The sequence below is a fragment of the Cydia splendana genome, chromosome 20 (genome assembly GCF_910591565.1).
Source record: "Cydia splendana chromosome 20, ilCydSple1.2, whole genome shotgun sequence".
NCBI lineage: Eukaryota > Metazoa > Arthropoda > Insecta > Lepidoptera > Tortricidae > Cydia > Cydia splendana.
This window is the reverse complement of record NC_085979.1, coordinates 9,258,082-9,277,475: the sequence shown is the minus strand read 5'-3', so window position 1 is coordinate 9,277,475 and position 19,394 is coordinate 9,258,082. Positions and strand designations below refer to the sequence as shown.

General features: G+C 38.7%; 1 protein-coding gene across 1 annotated transcript in view; it reads left to right on the top strand.

The window, feature by feature from the left end:
* LOC134800782 (calbindin-32) overlaps positions 1-19,394 on the top strand; it is a 158,542-nt gene that overhangs the window by 118,829 nt on the left and 20,319 nt on the right. Inside the window, exons 4-6 of the mRNA XM_063773334.1 lie at positions 12,112-12,201; positions 13,800-13,886; positions 15,309-15,365. Of these exons, the coding sequence (XP_063629404.1) occupies positions 12,112-12,201; positions 13,800-13,886; positions 15,309-15,365 (234 nt within the window). The remainder of the gene's footprint in view (positions 1-12,111; positions 12,202-13,799; positions 13,887-15,308; positions 15,366-19,394) is intronic.

The following is a 19,394-nucleotide window of genomic DNA, read 5'->3' as shown; positions in this document are numbered from 1 at the left end:
TGACATTTTGGGCTATTAACATTTAATCAAGCGCTCAAAAATTCAAGAAACTAAACAAACAATGGCGACTGTGTGAACGATTCCTTTGAAGTGTGCCAAAAAACCTACAACTCCCCGATTGCTCACCACGGCTGACAACTGACGGCAGTCGTCCGCCATTGCATACCATAGCCCCCTGTACACAATGGCCAGGGCGTGGCATGGCCCATCCCTCACCACTGTGTACTGGGGCCTTAATAATTTCTAGGAGCAATGCTGAGCCGAACGGAGCCGAGTTTGCCCGAAGTTAGGAGTTTCGCACCCCTGGTCAAACTTCTATGAAATTATGACGTATAAATAACACTTGCACTGCGTGTTCTATCAAAATCTTTGCAGACTTATCTTGGTCTAACTCTAATAAGAATGAGTCTTGCGCTCCGTAAAATCCTCCGATGTCAAAGTTCGTCAAAGTCGAATAAAAACCAGTTCATAAATATTCATAATCATAACAAATTGATTTTGAATCGACCTACAGTGCATCCTTTCTATGCATCTCGCTCGTACTGACGTATTAGTGCGAGCGAGATGTATAGAAAGTAAATTACGTAAACGTTGGCGTATAATATGTCAGAGTTGACACTGTATGGGTAGAGACTATATTTCACACACGTGGCAGAAATGTTGCAAATGGGATGTAGGTACATATATGTCCCTCGAGGGTCTGTGTACTTTCGAAACCTACTTCACAAAGTGACAGGCGACAGGTGACAGTGACAAGGAATAATTGTATCTACTTTATCACACGATAAATGCGACATCTCAATGCTAAAATGGCAAAATTAGATAGAATACCTAAAAGGATGTTTACGGGCAGATATTTAATGAGATTCCTGTATGGTTTTAACCTATTCTCTAGTTTAATTACCTAATTTTGTTAAAGCAAATTTTAGCTCCAGTGGCGAATTGCTTTTTAATATAGTTGAACACCTTGTTTTAAAAAAAGTTAAATAAATGAATAATGTCAACTTAGCTTCAGCTTGACAAATGCTGTTTACTCCCTGTTACAGCGTCATTTTGTTGTTTTATGTCAACATAAATATTTAGTTATATTTAATTCATAAGTTATTTATTTGTCTAATTGGCTTAATTAACTGTCTTTGTCAATTACCTGAATAAAATAAATAAAACATTTATGTCAATGTTATGGTAGGTACCTTGGCAATAATCGGTCTTCAGAAAAGATGCGCAAATATATATGTTAGTTCGTGAGCTCCAGGGCCTAGGTGATAGCGCTTAGCGTTAATAATTAGTAACTTTTCAATGATATTTCAAGTGACAATTTGCGTTAAGACTGGTAGAAATGCCTTGTGGCATACGGTCCGCTTTTTGTTAGTTAAGGTTTTATAAATAGATATTATTTATTAAAGTTTAGGTATATAAATAATTAGATTACCTGGCAAGCAGCCGGTCGCTGGGGTAAGTAACGCCGGTGTTAATGTTGTTCCGTGCGGTGGCGCTCTTGTCGACTAATACAGCGCTCTGAGAGATCGCGGCCAGCGCCAATAAACAGAATAGGGTCTTCATCTAAAAATATAGGAATTAAAGATTATTGACTGATGTTTTCTAGGAATGCGTTTATTTTAACCAACTTCACGAAGTTATTGAATGTTTTTGTTAGTATGCCACCAAAGTTTCAGTTTGACAGGTTTCGGCATAAAATCATATGTTTCGGCTGAAACTAGAGCAAAACCAAACCTTCGGTTTCGGCAAAAAAAACCGGTTTTAATCAGACACTAGTTAAAAATTATATGCTAACTTGATAAAAAGCGAAATTTTATTTTATAAATAGGATAAAAAAGTTTTCTGCTTATTATGGGACCGAAATCGCATCGGTAAAACAATCGCCGCAACCGAAAAAGTTGCAATATTTGATTATAAAAACACTAACAAACAAAACAGGGATATATAATCACTGCACCTTATAAAACAAAATCCCCCGCCGTATTCGCGATAAACTCAAAAACTCGAACGGATTTTCATGCGGTTTTCACCTATCGATAGAGTGATTCTTGTGGATTCGTGCGAAGTCGGCGCGGGTCGCTAGTAGTAAACAAAAACTTACTATAAGAATCATACTCACTTTGTTTTGTTAAGAAATCCTCCACAGTCTTAGAGTATTGTTTCGTTTTGATAACACCTGCTCCTCCTAGGACAGTTATATAGGTACAAAGGCTGACAACTGATAAGATTGCACTATCGCTGATTCAGAGAAGCGGTGCTTTACAAATATCGCATGACTAAACTTGACACAGATTAATTTGGAGAAGTGTTTTGTCTAAAAAACGCTTGAATATATCATATATATTCATTTACTTATCCTTGAACTCCCTGCCTCGCACAGAAAAACTGTGGAATGAACTGTCGTCGCGGATTTATTATTTCAAGATAAATAAGCTTTTACCTTTTTTTGAGAACATGGAACTTTGATTTTTTTTCTCCTGATACCATTTTGCATAGCTTGGGCAGCAAGTATGTGCACCTGTGTTACGAAATCCACAAGTTGGTATTAAAATATATTGAACAGCTTTGATCGGGATATAAATATATAGAATCACTGGAAACCGTCAGTTTGCTGTTTCCGATTGAATTGTCAGCGATTTATAGCGCCACACTTCCTCTGCGAGCGTTCAGTGTGTGACGATAAATATATCGGACAAGAGTGAGTCGGACGCACACCATCGTTCCGTAAAACGATCTTCCTTGCGTTGTCCTGGCTTTTTGCCACGGCTCATGGGAGCTTGAAAATTATATAATTACAACAATTGCCGTACAGGCACCAGTTTTTACGAAAGGAGAAACTAGGCCTTATTGGGATTGGTCCGGTTTCCTCGCGATGTTTTCCTTCACCGAGAAGCGACTGGTACCTACATATGTTCCGAAAAACTCATTGTTACGAGCCGGGGTTTGAACCCGCAACTTTTCGGATTGAAAGTCGCACGCTCTTACAGCTAGGCTACCAGCTCCTTGTTCAATCGAAAATATATCAGTGTTCATGTTATCTTGACTCCAAGCTCCAAAAAATTTGTGGATGTGGTAATCGTAGACATGTATACAGTGGAAGTAAAATTACCGCGTAATTTGCCATTTTACACCTGTCAACAGATAGGTACAACTTGTTTTCATATACATGTTAATATGCTTTTCCACTTAAGATACGTTTTTGACGTGGTCGCTTCAAGATCCTCTTAAGCCGCTTTTACCTACTGTACTAGATGCGTAATTGATTTTATACGACGTAATGTTTGAAACGCGTCTCGAATTTAAACTGTCGTAAGACAAACTAACGTGAAACTAATTTTACGGTTCAGACTCACTCGCGCGACATATTTCGGAGAGCCTAGGTCTCCTTTCTCAAACACTAACAGTGCGAGCAGCGTTCACGAGCACGGGGGAGGGGTTTGGAGGTGTACGCGAAGCATGGAGAATTAGTTTAATGAAACGCGTCTCGTTTATCCTCCAGGTATTAGCGCTTCTACCCTTCTATCGGACAGATTCTCCTGAGAGAGAAAGGTAAATAACATAACAATATTTATTGCGCACCTCAAAAAAAGAAAACAGTACAAATCAAAAACTTAAAAGTTTAGGTAACACTGTGGTTTTATCTCAAAAGGCGCATAGGAATGGCTAAAGATGCCATGACGCGGCTTCAGAAAATATGGCGTAATCGGGGAATATCCAGAAACACTAAAATGAGACTTGTACGAGCCCTTGTATTTCCAATATTTATGTATGGAGCCGAAACGTGGACAATCAAAAGCAGAGAGAAACAACGGATCGATGCCTTTGAGATGTGGTGTTGGAGGCGTATGCTGAGAATACCATGGACAGCTAAGCGCACGAATCACTCCATACTGTTGGAACTCGACGTGAAAGTGCGATTGTCCACAATCTGTGAACAACGCTTCCTAAGTTACTTTGGCCATATAATGAGAAGGGGAGACGAAAGTTTGGAAAGGTTAATCGTTGTTGGTAATACTGATGGCAAAAGGTCACGGGGCCGTTCACCAGCACGATGGACTGACCAACTCAAAGGCGAGGAACCATCTCAGAAATTCTATGACGTGGTGAGGAAAGCGATGGACCGGAATCGATGGCGAGAGTGTGTTCGTGCCCGAACAAAACCCACCAACCACGATCATCAGTCATGATGGATGCGATCAAGAAGTGGTTTTATCACTAAACCTAATGTACAATCGCCTGCGCTCGCGGTGTTCCAAAAATTTGCCTTAATCCTTACTACCGCTGTTACCTGCAAGGCGTTCAAACGAGTATCGCCCTATTAAGGGCCTCGCGAACGCAAGCGATTGCACCTTATTTTTACAAACTTTTATTTGTTTCACCTGACCGTTGTCTGTAATAAAATCTTGCAAGTTAAATTTGATCCACTTCCCTGTTTCCGATTGAGCTGAAATTTTGCATACATACGTAAGTCGGGTGACAATACAATATTATGGTGTCATCGAGCTGATCTGATGATGGAGACCAGAGGTGGTCATAGGAAGTCTGTGATAAAACAACGAAACCTAATTGTGTTTGGGGTTTTTAGAATTGTCTCGATGAGTATTAATTGCCTGTGGAAAGAAAAATACGGTCAGCGATAAAAGCTTGTACCAAAAATGAAATTTTTGCCAATAACTTATTCCCTCTCAGCATTAAATTTCCAACAGAACAAAGATGTAATACGCCCTTTTATCTTAAATGTCCGTTTCGCGTGCTCAAATACGCGTAAAAACACTAAACGGCCTGGTAAATAATCACAGCTATACGTCTCCGTGGCTGACACACGCAGCCGCTACACTTGATGGATGATCCGGGATTCCATGAGTTCAGGGATTCCGGGACCATGTGTCAGCAGATTCAACTGGCACTTCTGTTGAGGCTATTAATTATAAATTCGCTAACAAATTCAAGTCAATATTATAAACAAGCCTCTGCTCGTGACTTCGCCTACGTAGAAGTCGTTAAATACTGTCAACCCCATTTTCACCCTTTGAGGTATTGAATTTCAAGAGGAGATACATCATTTGAAAATATATGTACTTATAAACGCAACTTTTTATGATATTTGAATAACTAATTCATATTAAGTTATTTTGTGTATTTTCGATCCAATATCTTTATTTAGACGATATTTAGATATTTATTTAATGTCACCTGTGTACTGAAGCTGGGTAGCGGTACTTATGATTTAAATAAATAAATTGAATTAATATTTCAAATATATTGGCATCGATGTGGGAATGTGAAGCGGATACGGTTGACCGAGTCATATCGTTAAAAGGCTTTACCACAATATTTTGGCACATTTATTGTATTTACAGAGCTGCAACGAGCTACCAAATTAAAATTTTAAATAGGTACCTAATTGAACGTTCTGTTTCTTTCATTATCTGTGTTATGTGTCTCAACAACAGTAAACGGTCTACTTTGTGCTACATACACAACTAATTATTCTGTTATCTATTGATCTATACTGTGACTAAATAATTCTATTTTAATGTAGATTATCTCCTTTCTTGGGACATTACCTATAAGTAGGTACCTATGTTTGTGTGATAAACTCAAGGAAAACTGATACGTAAATAGATAAATTTACATTATTTTTACTTAACTACGGAAAAGCTTAGTCCGGGTCACTTAAATTCCTTCGCACAGCTAAATCTTTAGGTACAGTGACCTAGGGCCTCAAAAAATTATTCCAACGGTGGTACAGTACAGTCGACGTCAAAGATATGTTTACACTTTTCGCCTTCTTAAAAAGTAGTAAGGTGCAAAAGTGTAAACATATCTTTGACGTCGACTGTACCACCGTTGGAATAATTTTTTGAGGCCCCAACCCCTAGGTCACTAATAACACTACCTAATTCTAAATACCAATAGGGTTAATATACTGTATTTAAAATTAATTATTTTACGCCATACATGAAATAAAGCACCAGATAATTATTAGAAAAACACAGATAGGAGTTATTTTTAAACACAAGTTCTATTTAATAAATCGGATAGAAATATAAAAAGTAGGAGAGTTGGCTGTGACGTCACGATGTAATGTTTCATATAAATTCCATAGTAGCAAATCGTTTTGACAGTTCTAAAAAAGTAACTGATTTGACTAGTAGGAAAATACCCTATTGTATTTCAACTCCACGACTTTGCTACTGATACGTAGCTCTATGATTAACCTACCTTAATGAAATAATATACGAGTATTAGAGCTAATAGCTATAATACCTCTGAAGTGAGAAATTATCCGCCAAACCAGGGCCCTGATCCTTAAACCCGGATTAGGAGATTAATTGCTTCTGATTAATGCATCTGACCTTTGGTCAGTAGGGTATTTAATCAAAGTTGGCAAACACTTTTGGGTCTTGGATTTTTTTTTTCTGCTCGTAATTAGGCAACGAACTATAATAACTATAGAAATCTGACTAGAGCTTAAAAAGGATTAGGACTCACCAATCAGGGCTCGGAACCGGTTTTTTTTTAATCCCAAGATAGCCCAATATTTTTAATTATTTTATGCTCTTTACGTAGGACTGAATCATGTATTTAGGTAACAACTTCGTATTATTAGATTGTACCATTTGAAATAATAACAAGGTTCGGAACCGGTTTTTTCTTCATACAAAAAATACCGGTATTATTACGTTCTTTTTCGTTCTTTGGTTTATTATTTCATTTTTAATGGGACAATCTAATAATACGATGTTGTTACCTTAAGGGCCGGCACACATACCCACGATACGACGCCGTATCGTGAGACGACGCGACATCGTCTCACGTTGCGACGTCGTGTAACGTTACGCGGCATAATACGACGTCGTGTCTGGACATTTTACGACGTCGTGTCACGTTGCGGCGCCGTAACGTGGAAATCTACGATGTGCATTGATTGATTCACGACACGATATCGTATCGTAGTAGATATGTCATATGGCTTCATACTACAAGTCCATGCACTTTTTTTTCGTAATGGCGTGCCCATTGGGCTCGCAAGACAGCTCGCAAAGGCTCTTGTAGATAATGGCAATGACGGTAAACAGTCGCTACATGCATATAATTTAGCGCTATTCTTAATACATATTATGCTTTTTAGGGTTTCGTACCAAAAAGGTAGTTCCGTACAAAAAACCCTTATGACTCTGTCCGTCTGTCTATCTGTCACGTCTTTCATAACATATGAATCGCCATATCTGTCAATAAAATATGAATCGTGGAAAATTATTGAGTAAGAATTTTCCACAAATATTGAATTATTTTTATAAAACCGTTTAATACAAGTAATTCAATAATTGTGTAATAGACAACTGTATTTTATTGTTTTTAACGCTTTAAATCTTCTTCATACAGAAGTAAGTACCTATTTTCATTTATCTGCACACTCTACCATTAAGGGCCACTTGCACCATCCCACTAACCCGAGGTTAAGCGGTTAAACCGTTAACCCAGTGTCAAATTATACTGGTAACCATGGTAACATTTACGGCATGTTACTACCATGACGTTAAAAAAGTAAAAAATCATCGCAGTTAATCAAGATATAAGGATTGCAACAGACATGTTCTTGTTTTGCTGCCATTACCTCTAAGAAGTCGCAGAATGTTTACTTACTTACGACGCCGACGAACCAAATAAACCAAAAACCAAACCAAAGAATAAACCAAAGAACGTAATAATACCAGTATTTTTTGTATGAAGAAAAAACCGGTTCCAAGCCTTGGCGCCAATGAATAGGGGGCTTCTGTGCTGCTATCTATAGTTCATGCACATGATCATCATCATATATATCAGCCATTTGTCGCCCACTGCTGAGCATAGGCCTCTCTTCTAGTACGCCACTTGTCCCGGTCCTGAGCTAGGTAATCTCATCCAGACATGACCCGCAGTCTTCCAGATATCGTCCACCCAACATAGTAGTAGTATATATTCATGCACGCTCCCTAGGTATAAAGTATTAATTGGTATTAATTAACCACAGTTTTTAAAACAATACAGTCATTCGACGAAGCCGTCTAGACAGGGCAGTCGTGCGGGGTGCACGGGGTGAGGGGTGGGTCGCGCGCACCCGAGCTGCATGCATCGCCATTGTTAGTAGCTCGGTACTACTTACAGGGCTAGCGTGTCTTATTTGAAATGTTTGGTATCTGTGTTGGTGTGTAATAGTCTGTGACAACGCTACTGTATTCTTGGGCGGTGTCGCCATTTACGCAAACAACAAATGCGTCGGTCCACTGTTACTTTTTACACTGTGAATTAACATTCAATTGACTGATATTGACCTGTATAGTATTACTGTTCTCAGATTTCAATACTACGCTTCTGTTTGCAGCCTAATTAACTTTCTCATTCGGCTCTCGCACTTAAAAATATCAAAAATGATAACTGGGGTCACTATTTAATGATGAAAAATGACTCTTCCCGTTGCCTCCTAGGCCAAATATTTATTTTAACTAATCCTACTAGTGGCAATATGTTATGCTATAACACAGCTGCATAATATCTGCGACAATTTGTCCGTATTCTGTCTGTATGGCGCGTCGCCAAACATTCCTAGTCAGAGAGCCAACGACACTGTATCTATCTGTTCGAGTTTCAATAATATAGTTAGGTATTAATATTGTAGGTGTTTTTACATGGCTTTAATCGTAATTTAACATATATTTTAAACTACAAGTCTTATCGACATAGGAGTTTTAGTTTGATGTTTGTGAAGGCGAAATTGAGGACAAATGAGAGTAAAAAATGATTTATTCGTAAGTGATTCGTGATTTATTCACAAGAGATAGAGTTATAAAACAGAAAAGAGAAATTGCCATCACAGCATAATGCTCAGTACTTTCAGTGCTGGTTGTTTTTTTTTAAGTCTATTTATATTCCAATTTACTATTAATTTTGTTACCAATAGGTAAGTATAATTTATATTGAGAAATAGCACGTTGTGAAATTTATATAAGCCAAGGGTCTGTAGTACTTTATTATATTGAAATATTTACTCATATATATGGTACAAAAACATGCCAAAAAACAATAAATAAAATCAACTTAAAATTACAAACTATTATAAAATAAAATAAAACTAAACTAAACTAAATCTAAAAAAGCGGCCATGTGCGAGTCGGACTCGCGTATGAAGGGTTCCGTAGCAGCAAGTAACATAATAAAATTGCGGTTTACGATTTATGACGTATTAAAAAACTACTTACTAGGTGTCATTCAAATATTCGGTGGAAGTTTGCATGGTAATGTACATCATATATTTTTTTTAGTTTTATCATTCTCTTATTTTAGATGTTACAGGGGACACACATTTTACCACTTTGGAAGTGTCTCTCGCGCAAACTATTCAGTTTAGAAAAAAATGATATTAGAAGCCTCAATATCATTTTTAAAGACCTATCCATAGATACCACACACGTATGGGTTTGATGAAAAAAAATTTTTTGAGTTTCAGTTCTAAGTATGGAGAACCCCCAAAATTTATTGTTTTTTTCTATTTTTGTGTGAAAATCTTATGGCTGTGACATACACGGACAGACAGACAGACAGACATGACGAATCCATAAGGGTTCCGTTTTTTGCCATTTGGCTACGGAACCCTAAAAAGGCCCCCAAGATGCTGGCTGCGTTACCCCGCTGAACTGCTAGCTGAAGCGTTGAGCGAGGTAACTGCCAGCTCTTGGGTCCCCAGTTGCGTCCCTGAGTCTCTTTGAAAGGTCTCCAAAGAGACTCAGAGCGCCAGGACCCCACGGACCCAGGGTCTCGATGCCGAAATTACAAATACAAATGAAATTAAAAACAATACAATGCGACTGGTTTCCATTGGTCTTGTTACTACTAGCAAATGTTCAGTAACGTGATATTTTTCACGCCGTCTCTCGAACCACGCATTCGCAATTTTACTATATTGATTCAGATTTTCAGACCCACTCGCTGAACATGATAAAACCTTTAATTTGGTTACACAATATTGTACCAGCACTTCCAGCTAGCGATATTAAATTTTTTACATGTTACAAATTTTCGTTCCAGTTTTAAATATTTTCGTGTGGGAATATTTGTAAACTGTAATATCACAGCAAAACCAGAATATTCCAGAACATGATTTGAATATCATAAACGAAAATTTAAATTTCGAAACGGAACGCGGCGACGGCTGCGTTCCGAGTTTAAAATTGCTTCCCATTCAAAATGGCGGACAACAATGGACGCGTTCAAGTCGCAGATGATAATTTAAAAGTGGGTTTTATACTTTTATGCTGGCTGAAATGAAAGGAGGGATTAGAATGCTTTTAAAATTGCTACCTTTGCTTTTAAAACGTTGTTTAGTTCCACTACGCTCCGCTTTTAGATGTCGGATGCTATAATTTGGCACACCATTTCCATCAGGGGATGAAACCAAACTCACCAGTTATTTAGCTATGATAATTTATTTTTACAACATTAACTTAACAACAGTAATACCTACTTATAACTACACTTCACAATCCCTCCACAACCTCGTCAGTCAACCGTTAACTCCTTTCTGTCTGTTCCAACCCCAGTGTTGCCAACTTGGTATAAATGATGCCAGATCTGGCATAATTTCACTCACTCTGGCACCAAAATTTTCCATTTAGCATCTGGCATATTTTTTAGCATAATTTAGCCTAAGCCAAGTTTGCACCAACCTGGCAGCAACAATATGCGCCATCGCCTTATGTGGTTCATATTTTCATATGAATTTTGACTTTTGTGGGCGGATGGACGTCGACGGACTAAATATGTTTTTTTTTTTTTTGAAATGGCAAATAAATTCAGTTAAATTGACCTCTGATTTTTTCGTAGATTGACATATTTGAGTTCCGTTTTGCAGATTTGATCAGAAAATTTAATCAGGTTGGGCGAAAATTGTTCCATCTGGACTGGCCTTCACTGATCTTGTAGGTATTTACCTACATACATTTACAGAGGGCCTACCACGAACGTCGATAATGAAAATTTCGAGCAACTACCTCTTTTACTCCGATTAAGGCATAATTAGATTGACAGAGATAGTTGCTGGAAATTTTCTATTTTCGATGTTCGTGGTTATATGCCTGAAACGGAGAAGCTTTGCTCGCATTTTGAGCTCACTTGGTCAATAATAAGGCTGGCCACAGACGCAAGGAATTTTCCGTACGGAAAGACAGGTGCAAACGAAACATGTATACTCGTACCGAATGAAAATTCCGTGCGTCTGCGGCCAGCCTATATGTATTGCCAAACAACAGCAGACTCGTAACCACAAACTACTTAGAAGATAGTACGTATCTCGTAACCGTCGTAACTATAGTCTGTCAAGCCATTTCCGTTAGTAAACAAAAACGACAAAACTTAAAAAAAAAGTAGGCGCGAAGGATTATCATGCCATAGAAAATTTGAATTTCGGGCCTTTTTCTACTGACAAAGTACGGTGTTTTTAGTGAATATTTTTAGACACCATATTATTTTCAAGTGACATTTTAGCATTTTTTTAGCATATTTCAAAAAACTTTGGCACAATTTTAGCATAACCTAGACATTAGTCTAGCATTTTTTCAAAATCCGAGTTGGCAACACTGTCCAACCCAGTCGTTTCCAACATTATTCTCAAGTACCCTCCATTGTTTTATTTATTTTTACTGTTCGAGCATAGAGAAGGGAGCACAATACCAGTGTTACCACATTAAACTTAATAATCATCCATCATAATAGGGTATTTTCCTACTAGTCAAATCAGTTACTTTTTTAGAGCTGTCAAAACGATTTGTTAATATGGAATTTATATGAAACATTACATCGTGACGTCACGGTCAACACACCTACTTTTTATATTTCTATCCGATTCATTAAATAGAACTTGTGTTTAAAAATAACTCTTATCTGTGTTTTTCTAATAATTATCTGGTACTTTATTTCATGCATGGCGTAAAATAATTTATTCTAAATACAGTATAATACCCTATTAAATCAATATTTATAAATCATGACAGGTTCACTGATTGAACATAAATCAAACCTTGTAAACCTGATTAAGTATGTATAAATAGTCTGAAGTCTTTTTTTTTGTTTCAGGCGGTGTCGGATTCTATGTTGGTGGAGCTGAAAGCATGTTTCATGGAGGCCTACGATGACAACCAAGATGGAAAAATCGATATACGAGAGGTATTCATTATATATTTTTAATAAAGGATAAATTTAGAATTTAATAAATCCCCAACGCAACGGATGAACCGATTTTGATAAAACATGTCTGAGAACCATAACAGGAAACCTCTGCTTTCAGATAAAAAAAACCGCATCCAAAACGGTTCTCTCGCTTAATAGCTATTACGTTGCCACAGATAGACAGTATAGACACACACACACATAGCGGTCAAATTTAAAACACCCCTCTTTTTTTGTCGGGGGTTAAAATATGGAAAAAAACAACGGGTTGCACTCCGGGAGTGCCGGCAGAAGTGAAAACTCAATGACAGTCTTACACCTGGTCACGTGACACCTGTTACGAGTTTAACATTTTTTCCCCATCACAAAAAGTGCACAGCGCCGCTAAAGAAGTTTCACTTCAAAAAATATCGATACAGCCGGGCTAGCACATAATTGGCGGACAGTATCTCGCGGCGAGATAGACTTCCCGTCTTTTTTTAACTATATTATTACTAATAATAAAAGTGGGACGGGTAGTCTATCTCGACGTCTACGCCTACTGATGGCGGCCTCTGAGGCACCAGCCCATCGCTCTATCTAGACTGAGGTACCAAAGCTTACTTGATTGAGCCGCATCTTACCACAGCAAAATCCTTCTCATAACTAGGTAGGTATTAAAATAAAATATGTATCTGATTTTATTCGTTAATATATAAAAACATTTAGTGCCACTGTGGAAATACTTACTGACCGGTTTAAAAATAAAATAAAGTCTTCGATAAAACACCTTTGTAGAATTTAAGAAGCAGTATACGTATTATAATTTATAATATATTTATTTAATGATATAGTTATTTTGTAGAACATTTAGACGTTGACAGTAACATCGATATATTAAATTGTCGATAAAATATTTTGCTACGTTACTTTAGTATAAGTGTCCCGAGTTATCCCAGGTTTGGTTATTACGGTATGATAATTTGGTCTTAGCGCTGTACTGCGTATGTGAACACAGACACCATATTTCCATATAGTTTTCACCTCACCATCCTATATGGAAGTAGGGGTGGTATTCCACCTGTGCAATTTCTTTGTCCAGTGTGTATTGATGTCTCACATTTTTCTTAGCGGTATCGTCTTGGGTCGTCCCATTCATTTTTCGTCAAGTTCTTAAATTATAGTTCGTTTTTTTAGCATTAGAAAGAAGGTAAGCGATCTTGACATGTCTTTTAATTGAAAAACGCTTTTTAAAAATCAGTAACTATTACTTATGAAAGCAGAAGAATATAAATGATCGTATTAGATTCATAATTGTTACATATATAAACGTGTTATTCAATTAAAAGATACATCAAGATTGTTTACCTTATTTCTAATGCTAAAAAAAACGAACTATAGTCCTATTCTAAATTCGTCACAGTCGTCGGTGGCTTTCAATGTAGAATGAGTGACGAAAGCAGAATATGACTAATTTAAGAACTTGACGAAAAACAAATGGGACGACCCAAGACGATACCTGCTTAGCGACAGAGTGACACGCCATGTACATTGGCCCAAGAAATTGGACAATTGGAATACCAACCTAAGTCTATAAAATAAGATTACTGTTACAGTTAGCGCAGCTATTGCCAATGGAAGAGAATTTCCTCCTGCTGTTCCGATTCGACAACCCGCTAGAATCCAGCGTCGAATTTATGAAAGTAAGTAGTCCTACAGTTATTCCTCATCATCATTCGCTTGCCCTTATCCCATTCATTTAGGGTCGGCGCAGCATGTCTTTATCTTCTACACCTCTCTGTCGCCCGTCATCTCATCATTCACTCGCGTTCGTTTCATATCATCTCTCACACAGTCCATCCACCTTTTCCTCGGTTTTCCTCTCCCGTTAATTCCCTCCACATTCATTCGTAATACCTTTCTCGTCACATGACTTTCATCCCTCCGCATCACATGCCCGTACCACGCTAGGCGATTCGCTCTTACTTTTTCTACTATTCCTATAGATGTTTATAAATATTCCTAAAAATAGTACGGTCACGTCAGCTCGGGTATATCATTCGACCCTCTCAGCAAATATCTGCAAATATAATTTATAATTAGTCTATTGCCTTTTCTTAATACCAATATCGCATAATCTGACAGATGGATTTACCCGAGCTTGAAGTTAAGCGACTCATATATGGATAATATATTTTGCATTTTTAACGACACACTGTCTAGAGTCTGTTAGGAAAGAGCAGAGTCGTGGAATGTATTGGGCCCCATACATTCCACGACTCTTCTCCTTCCGAACCTTAAAGCATTTCATAACGGGAGTCGCCTTTAAGAGCTTACCCCTCTGCCGAAAAGCTTTTGTATGGACTGACATGGCTATTTGTACGTTACGTACAAATCATGTAGAAATAGCAATAGGTACATTTGACGTCCCGTCCCCCGCCAAAATCGGCAGACTGCTTCGTACAGAAAATGACAGCCATGGCGTCTCCAGTTACTAAATGCTCTAAGTTCCCAACAGACTACACGCCCGGCGTAAACTCACGACACGCAAACTAATCACTTTTTAAGTCCGAATCGCAATTAGTATTCCAATACTACTAATTCGTTTCAAAGTTATTTTTAGAAATCCTACCGACTGTGCCATATAGTTGGCAGCGGCGGTGTCTCCATACAACTCGATTCCCACCGGCTTGCCTAAAATTTCTTGATAGATACTTGTATAGGAAAAAGAAGTAGGTAATATTTAATGTTAGGTTCGTTAGATTATTCTAAGTAGGTGTTATTTTTGGTCCGGACACGTAAGTCAAACACAAGTTCGAGACAAGTACCTACTGATTTAAGTAAGTAGTTTATTGTGCACCATAAAGTTAAAAAAAACACAGAAAGTGAAATACAAGCTTAAGACTATTCAAATCAAAATATTATTATTATTAAACTTATTCAAATCTGGGAATATCCACATATACCGACATTATACTCACAGTGTAAACTTATTTTTCGCACTTTTTTCGTATCGATATTTTGAGACGTGACTATACCATGAGGAATACATAATAATGTCAGGTTATAAGCGCCCACGTCGAAGAAATATATCATCAATGTGCAACTTATGTGTTATGTTTCAGATATGGCGAGAATATGACACGGACGGCAGCGGGTACATAGAGGCCGACGAACTGAAGGTAACCACAGAATTTTAATGTATTCCGTGAAAGTAACGATTCTTTCAGGAGTATTCGTATTCAAACTTTACGAATAGATCTCGTAAATTTCGCAAGGCATCTCACTAATATAGTCTCTAGGACACAGGAGGGGCGCGACAGTATCTCGCCCGCGAGACAGACTACCCGTCTCTATCTAACTGTATTAATCACATAGGGACGGATAGTCTATGTCGCGGGCGAGATACTGTCGTGCCAATCATGTGCTAGCTCGGCTGACCATCCAATTTATCGAAAAAGGCGGCAATTTTTGTGAACTAGAGATCAATTTGATATTATACGGCCACCGCCAGTATGACACTGACATATTCGCTAGCATGTGCGTAACTTATTACTTTCCAAGGATTTCGCTCGCACTCGCATATTAGTGCGAGCGAGATGTATAGAAAGTAAATTACTCAGACGTTAACGATTATGAGTATGACAGTCTGACACTCCCAAGGCAGTCGTGGTAGGGCTAACTAAGAGATCGATTTGATATCTAAACTTCAGTAGGTAGATATAGTCTGACAAACAACTAACTCGCAGTAGAAAAAGGCGCGAAATTCAAATTTTCTATGGAACGATAACCATTGCGCCTACATTTTTTAAATTTGCCGCTTTTTTCTACTGACGGAAAAGGCTTGACAGACTATACCTATATGTATAAACTTTTTAGCGAGGTCGTCATATCATATTTAACCTGTAGATATTCATATTATTATGTGTGACGTTATCTATGAAAAGGGACCTTATTGTCGATGGCGCTTACGCCATTATTAACGATGCTCCGATATAAATACAATGCCGCGCGACGCTGTGTGGCTTAGGCGCCATCGACAATAAGGTCCCTTTTCATAGATAATGCCCCATGTAGTCATGGCATCTCTGCAACGGACGTCGTTATCTCGGCCGCGCTGCACCTTAATTGCAGCTGGGGGCTTAGCTAACATAACACACGTTGATAGAAAACGTCAATAGAAACTTTAATTGTCTATGGAAACAGTCACGTGACTTTTCGCAGCAACTAGTCACCCTGATATTTTTTTTTTGTTTAGCGATTGTCGATGTAAGTAACTAAAGACTAATTTCTTGTGTTCTGTGGAATAAGTATACTCTGTATCTTTATATTTAAATAAAAGCTCCTTGAGCCAGTTGAGGGTAGATGAAAACATTTTTTTTTTTTTTACTAGCCTATTTGAGTGTCCCACTGCTGGGCAAAGGCCTCTCCCCTTAATTTCCACGACTCCCGATTTGGTGCTTCCTCCGGCCAGTTGTTCAGGAAGCTGTCCAGGTCATCTCGCCATCTCCGTTTGGGCCTACCGCGGCCACGTCCCTCTACCGGCATCCACTTGGTGGCTAAGCTAGCCCACCTCTCCGGATGCATGCGGTAGACGTGACCGGCCCGGTCCCATTTGAGCCTAGCGGTTTTTTCGCCTACGTCAGCAATGCGGGTTTTAGAGCGCAGCGTGGTGTTTCTTATGCGATCAGTTACTTTGACACCTAGAATACTGCGCTCCATGGCGCGTTGGCAAACCTTCAGTTGGGACTTCTGAATCTCTGTGAGTGACCAAGTTTGAGCGCCGTAGGTTAGAACAGGCAGAATACACATGTCAACGAGTTTGCGCTTTAGTGACAATGGAAGGTCGCCCTTCATTAGCTCCTTCATGGAGGATGTCTTGCCTGTTGCTGAAAGAGACTAGCTGGCCCAAGTAGATGTACTCGTCAACATAGTGTATGATCTGCCCGTCCACCTCGACACTATTACGTTCCTTGCTATTGGTCATCACTTGAGTCTTTGCGCGATTCATTTCAAGTCCAACCTGAAGGCTTGCGTTGCTCAGGTCTTGGAGCATTTGCTGTAGTTCTACTGCAGAAGGGGCAAAGAGAACAATGTCGTCGGCGAAACGAAGATTTGATAGCCTCCTGTCACCGACGACTATTCCCCTAGCCTCCCAGGAAACCGCCAGGCTCTTGAAAACTTCTTCGAGGGTGCTTGTGAATAGTTTGGGAGACAGCGGATCACCCTGTTTAACACCTCGTTGTATAGGGAACGTCGGACCGGAGTGCTGAAGTTTTATATCGGCGGTGCTGTTGCTGTATATATTTTTGATTAAGTTTATATAGGTAGGATCAATGTTTTGATTTGTTAGTGCGGTTACTATGGCAGAATGGGTTATGCTATCAAATGCTTTCCTGTAATCAACAAATGCTAAATACAGGTCAGGTCGTTCAGTGACTGATCCAGGCGGTTTTGTATTTTGGTCGGTTAACCAATAAATGTTATAACTACCCGAAACTTTACAAATTGTTTGTTTAGTATTATTTAAATACCTAAAGATACAGACTATAGTTTCAGCAAAGGTAGTCAGAATACTAGTACTTTGACAGCGAACGGGATAGAATCACAATGAAACGTCAAAGTAAACTCGTAACCCCGCTTTAGGTGATTAAACGGAAGTTTCTGAGCATTCATTATTAAACTCCTCAGCGGTGACAGCGCAATTTAGGCCCAAACAGAGGGCCTACCGCGAACCACGTTCGACGTGTTGCCTCCCTGTGAGAGCGTTTTCTCATTGTTCGATCCGATATCGGATGTAGGATCCTACATCCCCGTAGTCAGGGCGCGGGGCCGTGCCCGTGGCGCCATCACGCACACTACTACAAACATTATGTCTAAACATACGCACACAAACAAATATTATCGGTCCGACAGCTGACGGGGGCTCCGACATGGCTGTTTTTATCGGAAGCGCCTTTCCGATATCGGATGTCGGAAGGCGGCTATGACAAAAACAGCTACAGGAGAGTGCCATTGGCATTAAGCCCGCCTTTTTTGTGTTTTCTATAGTTTTTTTAGTAATAATGATTTATTAAATGTATTAAATTAATACAGAGAAACACATGTTACTTCCTTCTGACATCCGATATCGGATCGGACAATGTGAAAACGCTCTCACACTTACGTACGAATTTACAAGTGCAACAGAGAAGCAACACATCGAACTTAGTTCGCGGTGGCCCACAAGGCCGTCAACTGAATTGATGAATGTAAGGAAGAACCTCTAGAATTAAATTACAATTTAGAAATAAAGGAATACTTCACCTTCTCAGGCGGAAATAGGGTATTTGACTACTAGTCAAATCACTTTCTTTTTTCGAACTGTCAAAACGATTTTGCTACTATGGAATTTATATGAAACACTAGCATGTGACGTCACAATCAAATTACTTACACGAGTTTTAAAATAGAAATTGTGTCTAAGAAATATAACTGCTGTCTACGTTTCTCAATTAATCTTATGGTGCTTTATGTCTTGCATGATGTAAAATAATTTATTTTAAATACAGTCAAATACCCTATTGTTCTTATGACTCCGATGGATTGATTGAATATTTACAATTTGTCTGTCCTTTCTTTTTGTTTGTGGATTAACAGAGCTCGGCAAACCGTAGCTCTCCGCATGTGGCTCCTTGGACCTGGGGCCCATTTCTCGAAGGTTATTAGGCTAAACATTTGTATGTATCATTTTGACGACCGGTCTGGCCTAGTGGGTAGTGACCCTGCCTATGAAACCGATGGTCCCGGGTTCGAATCCTGGTAAGGGCATTTATTTGTATGATGATGCAGATATTTGTTCCTGAGTCATGGTTGTTTTCTATGTATTTAAGTATTTATATATTATATATATCGTTATCTGAGTACCCACAATACAAGCTTTCTTGAGCTTACCGTGGGGCTTAGTCAATTTGCGTAAAAATGTCCTATAATATTTATTATTTTATTTATTTATTTATTATTTATCATCATAGATACCCATACGATTCAACAAATAATAAAAGTCTAACACCGTTCGAGAAATGGGCCCCTGCACGGATATGATGGTCGTTCTTGTCTCCGTGACAGCGTGATAAAACGGTGTCCGTCACTTTCTATCCTGCGGTGTTAAAAAGTGACAGTTATTTTATCACGTGGATAAAGCCATCCATAATACGCCGGCTGCAATAGCG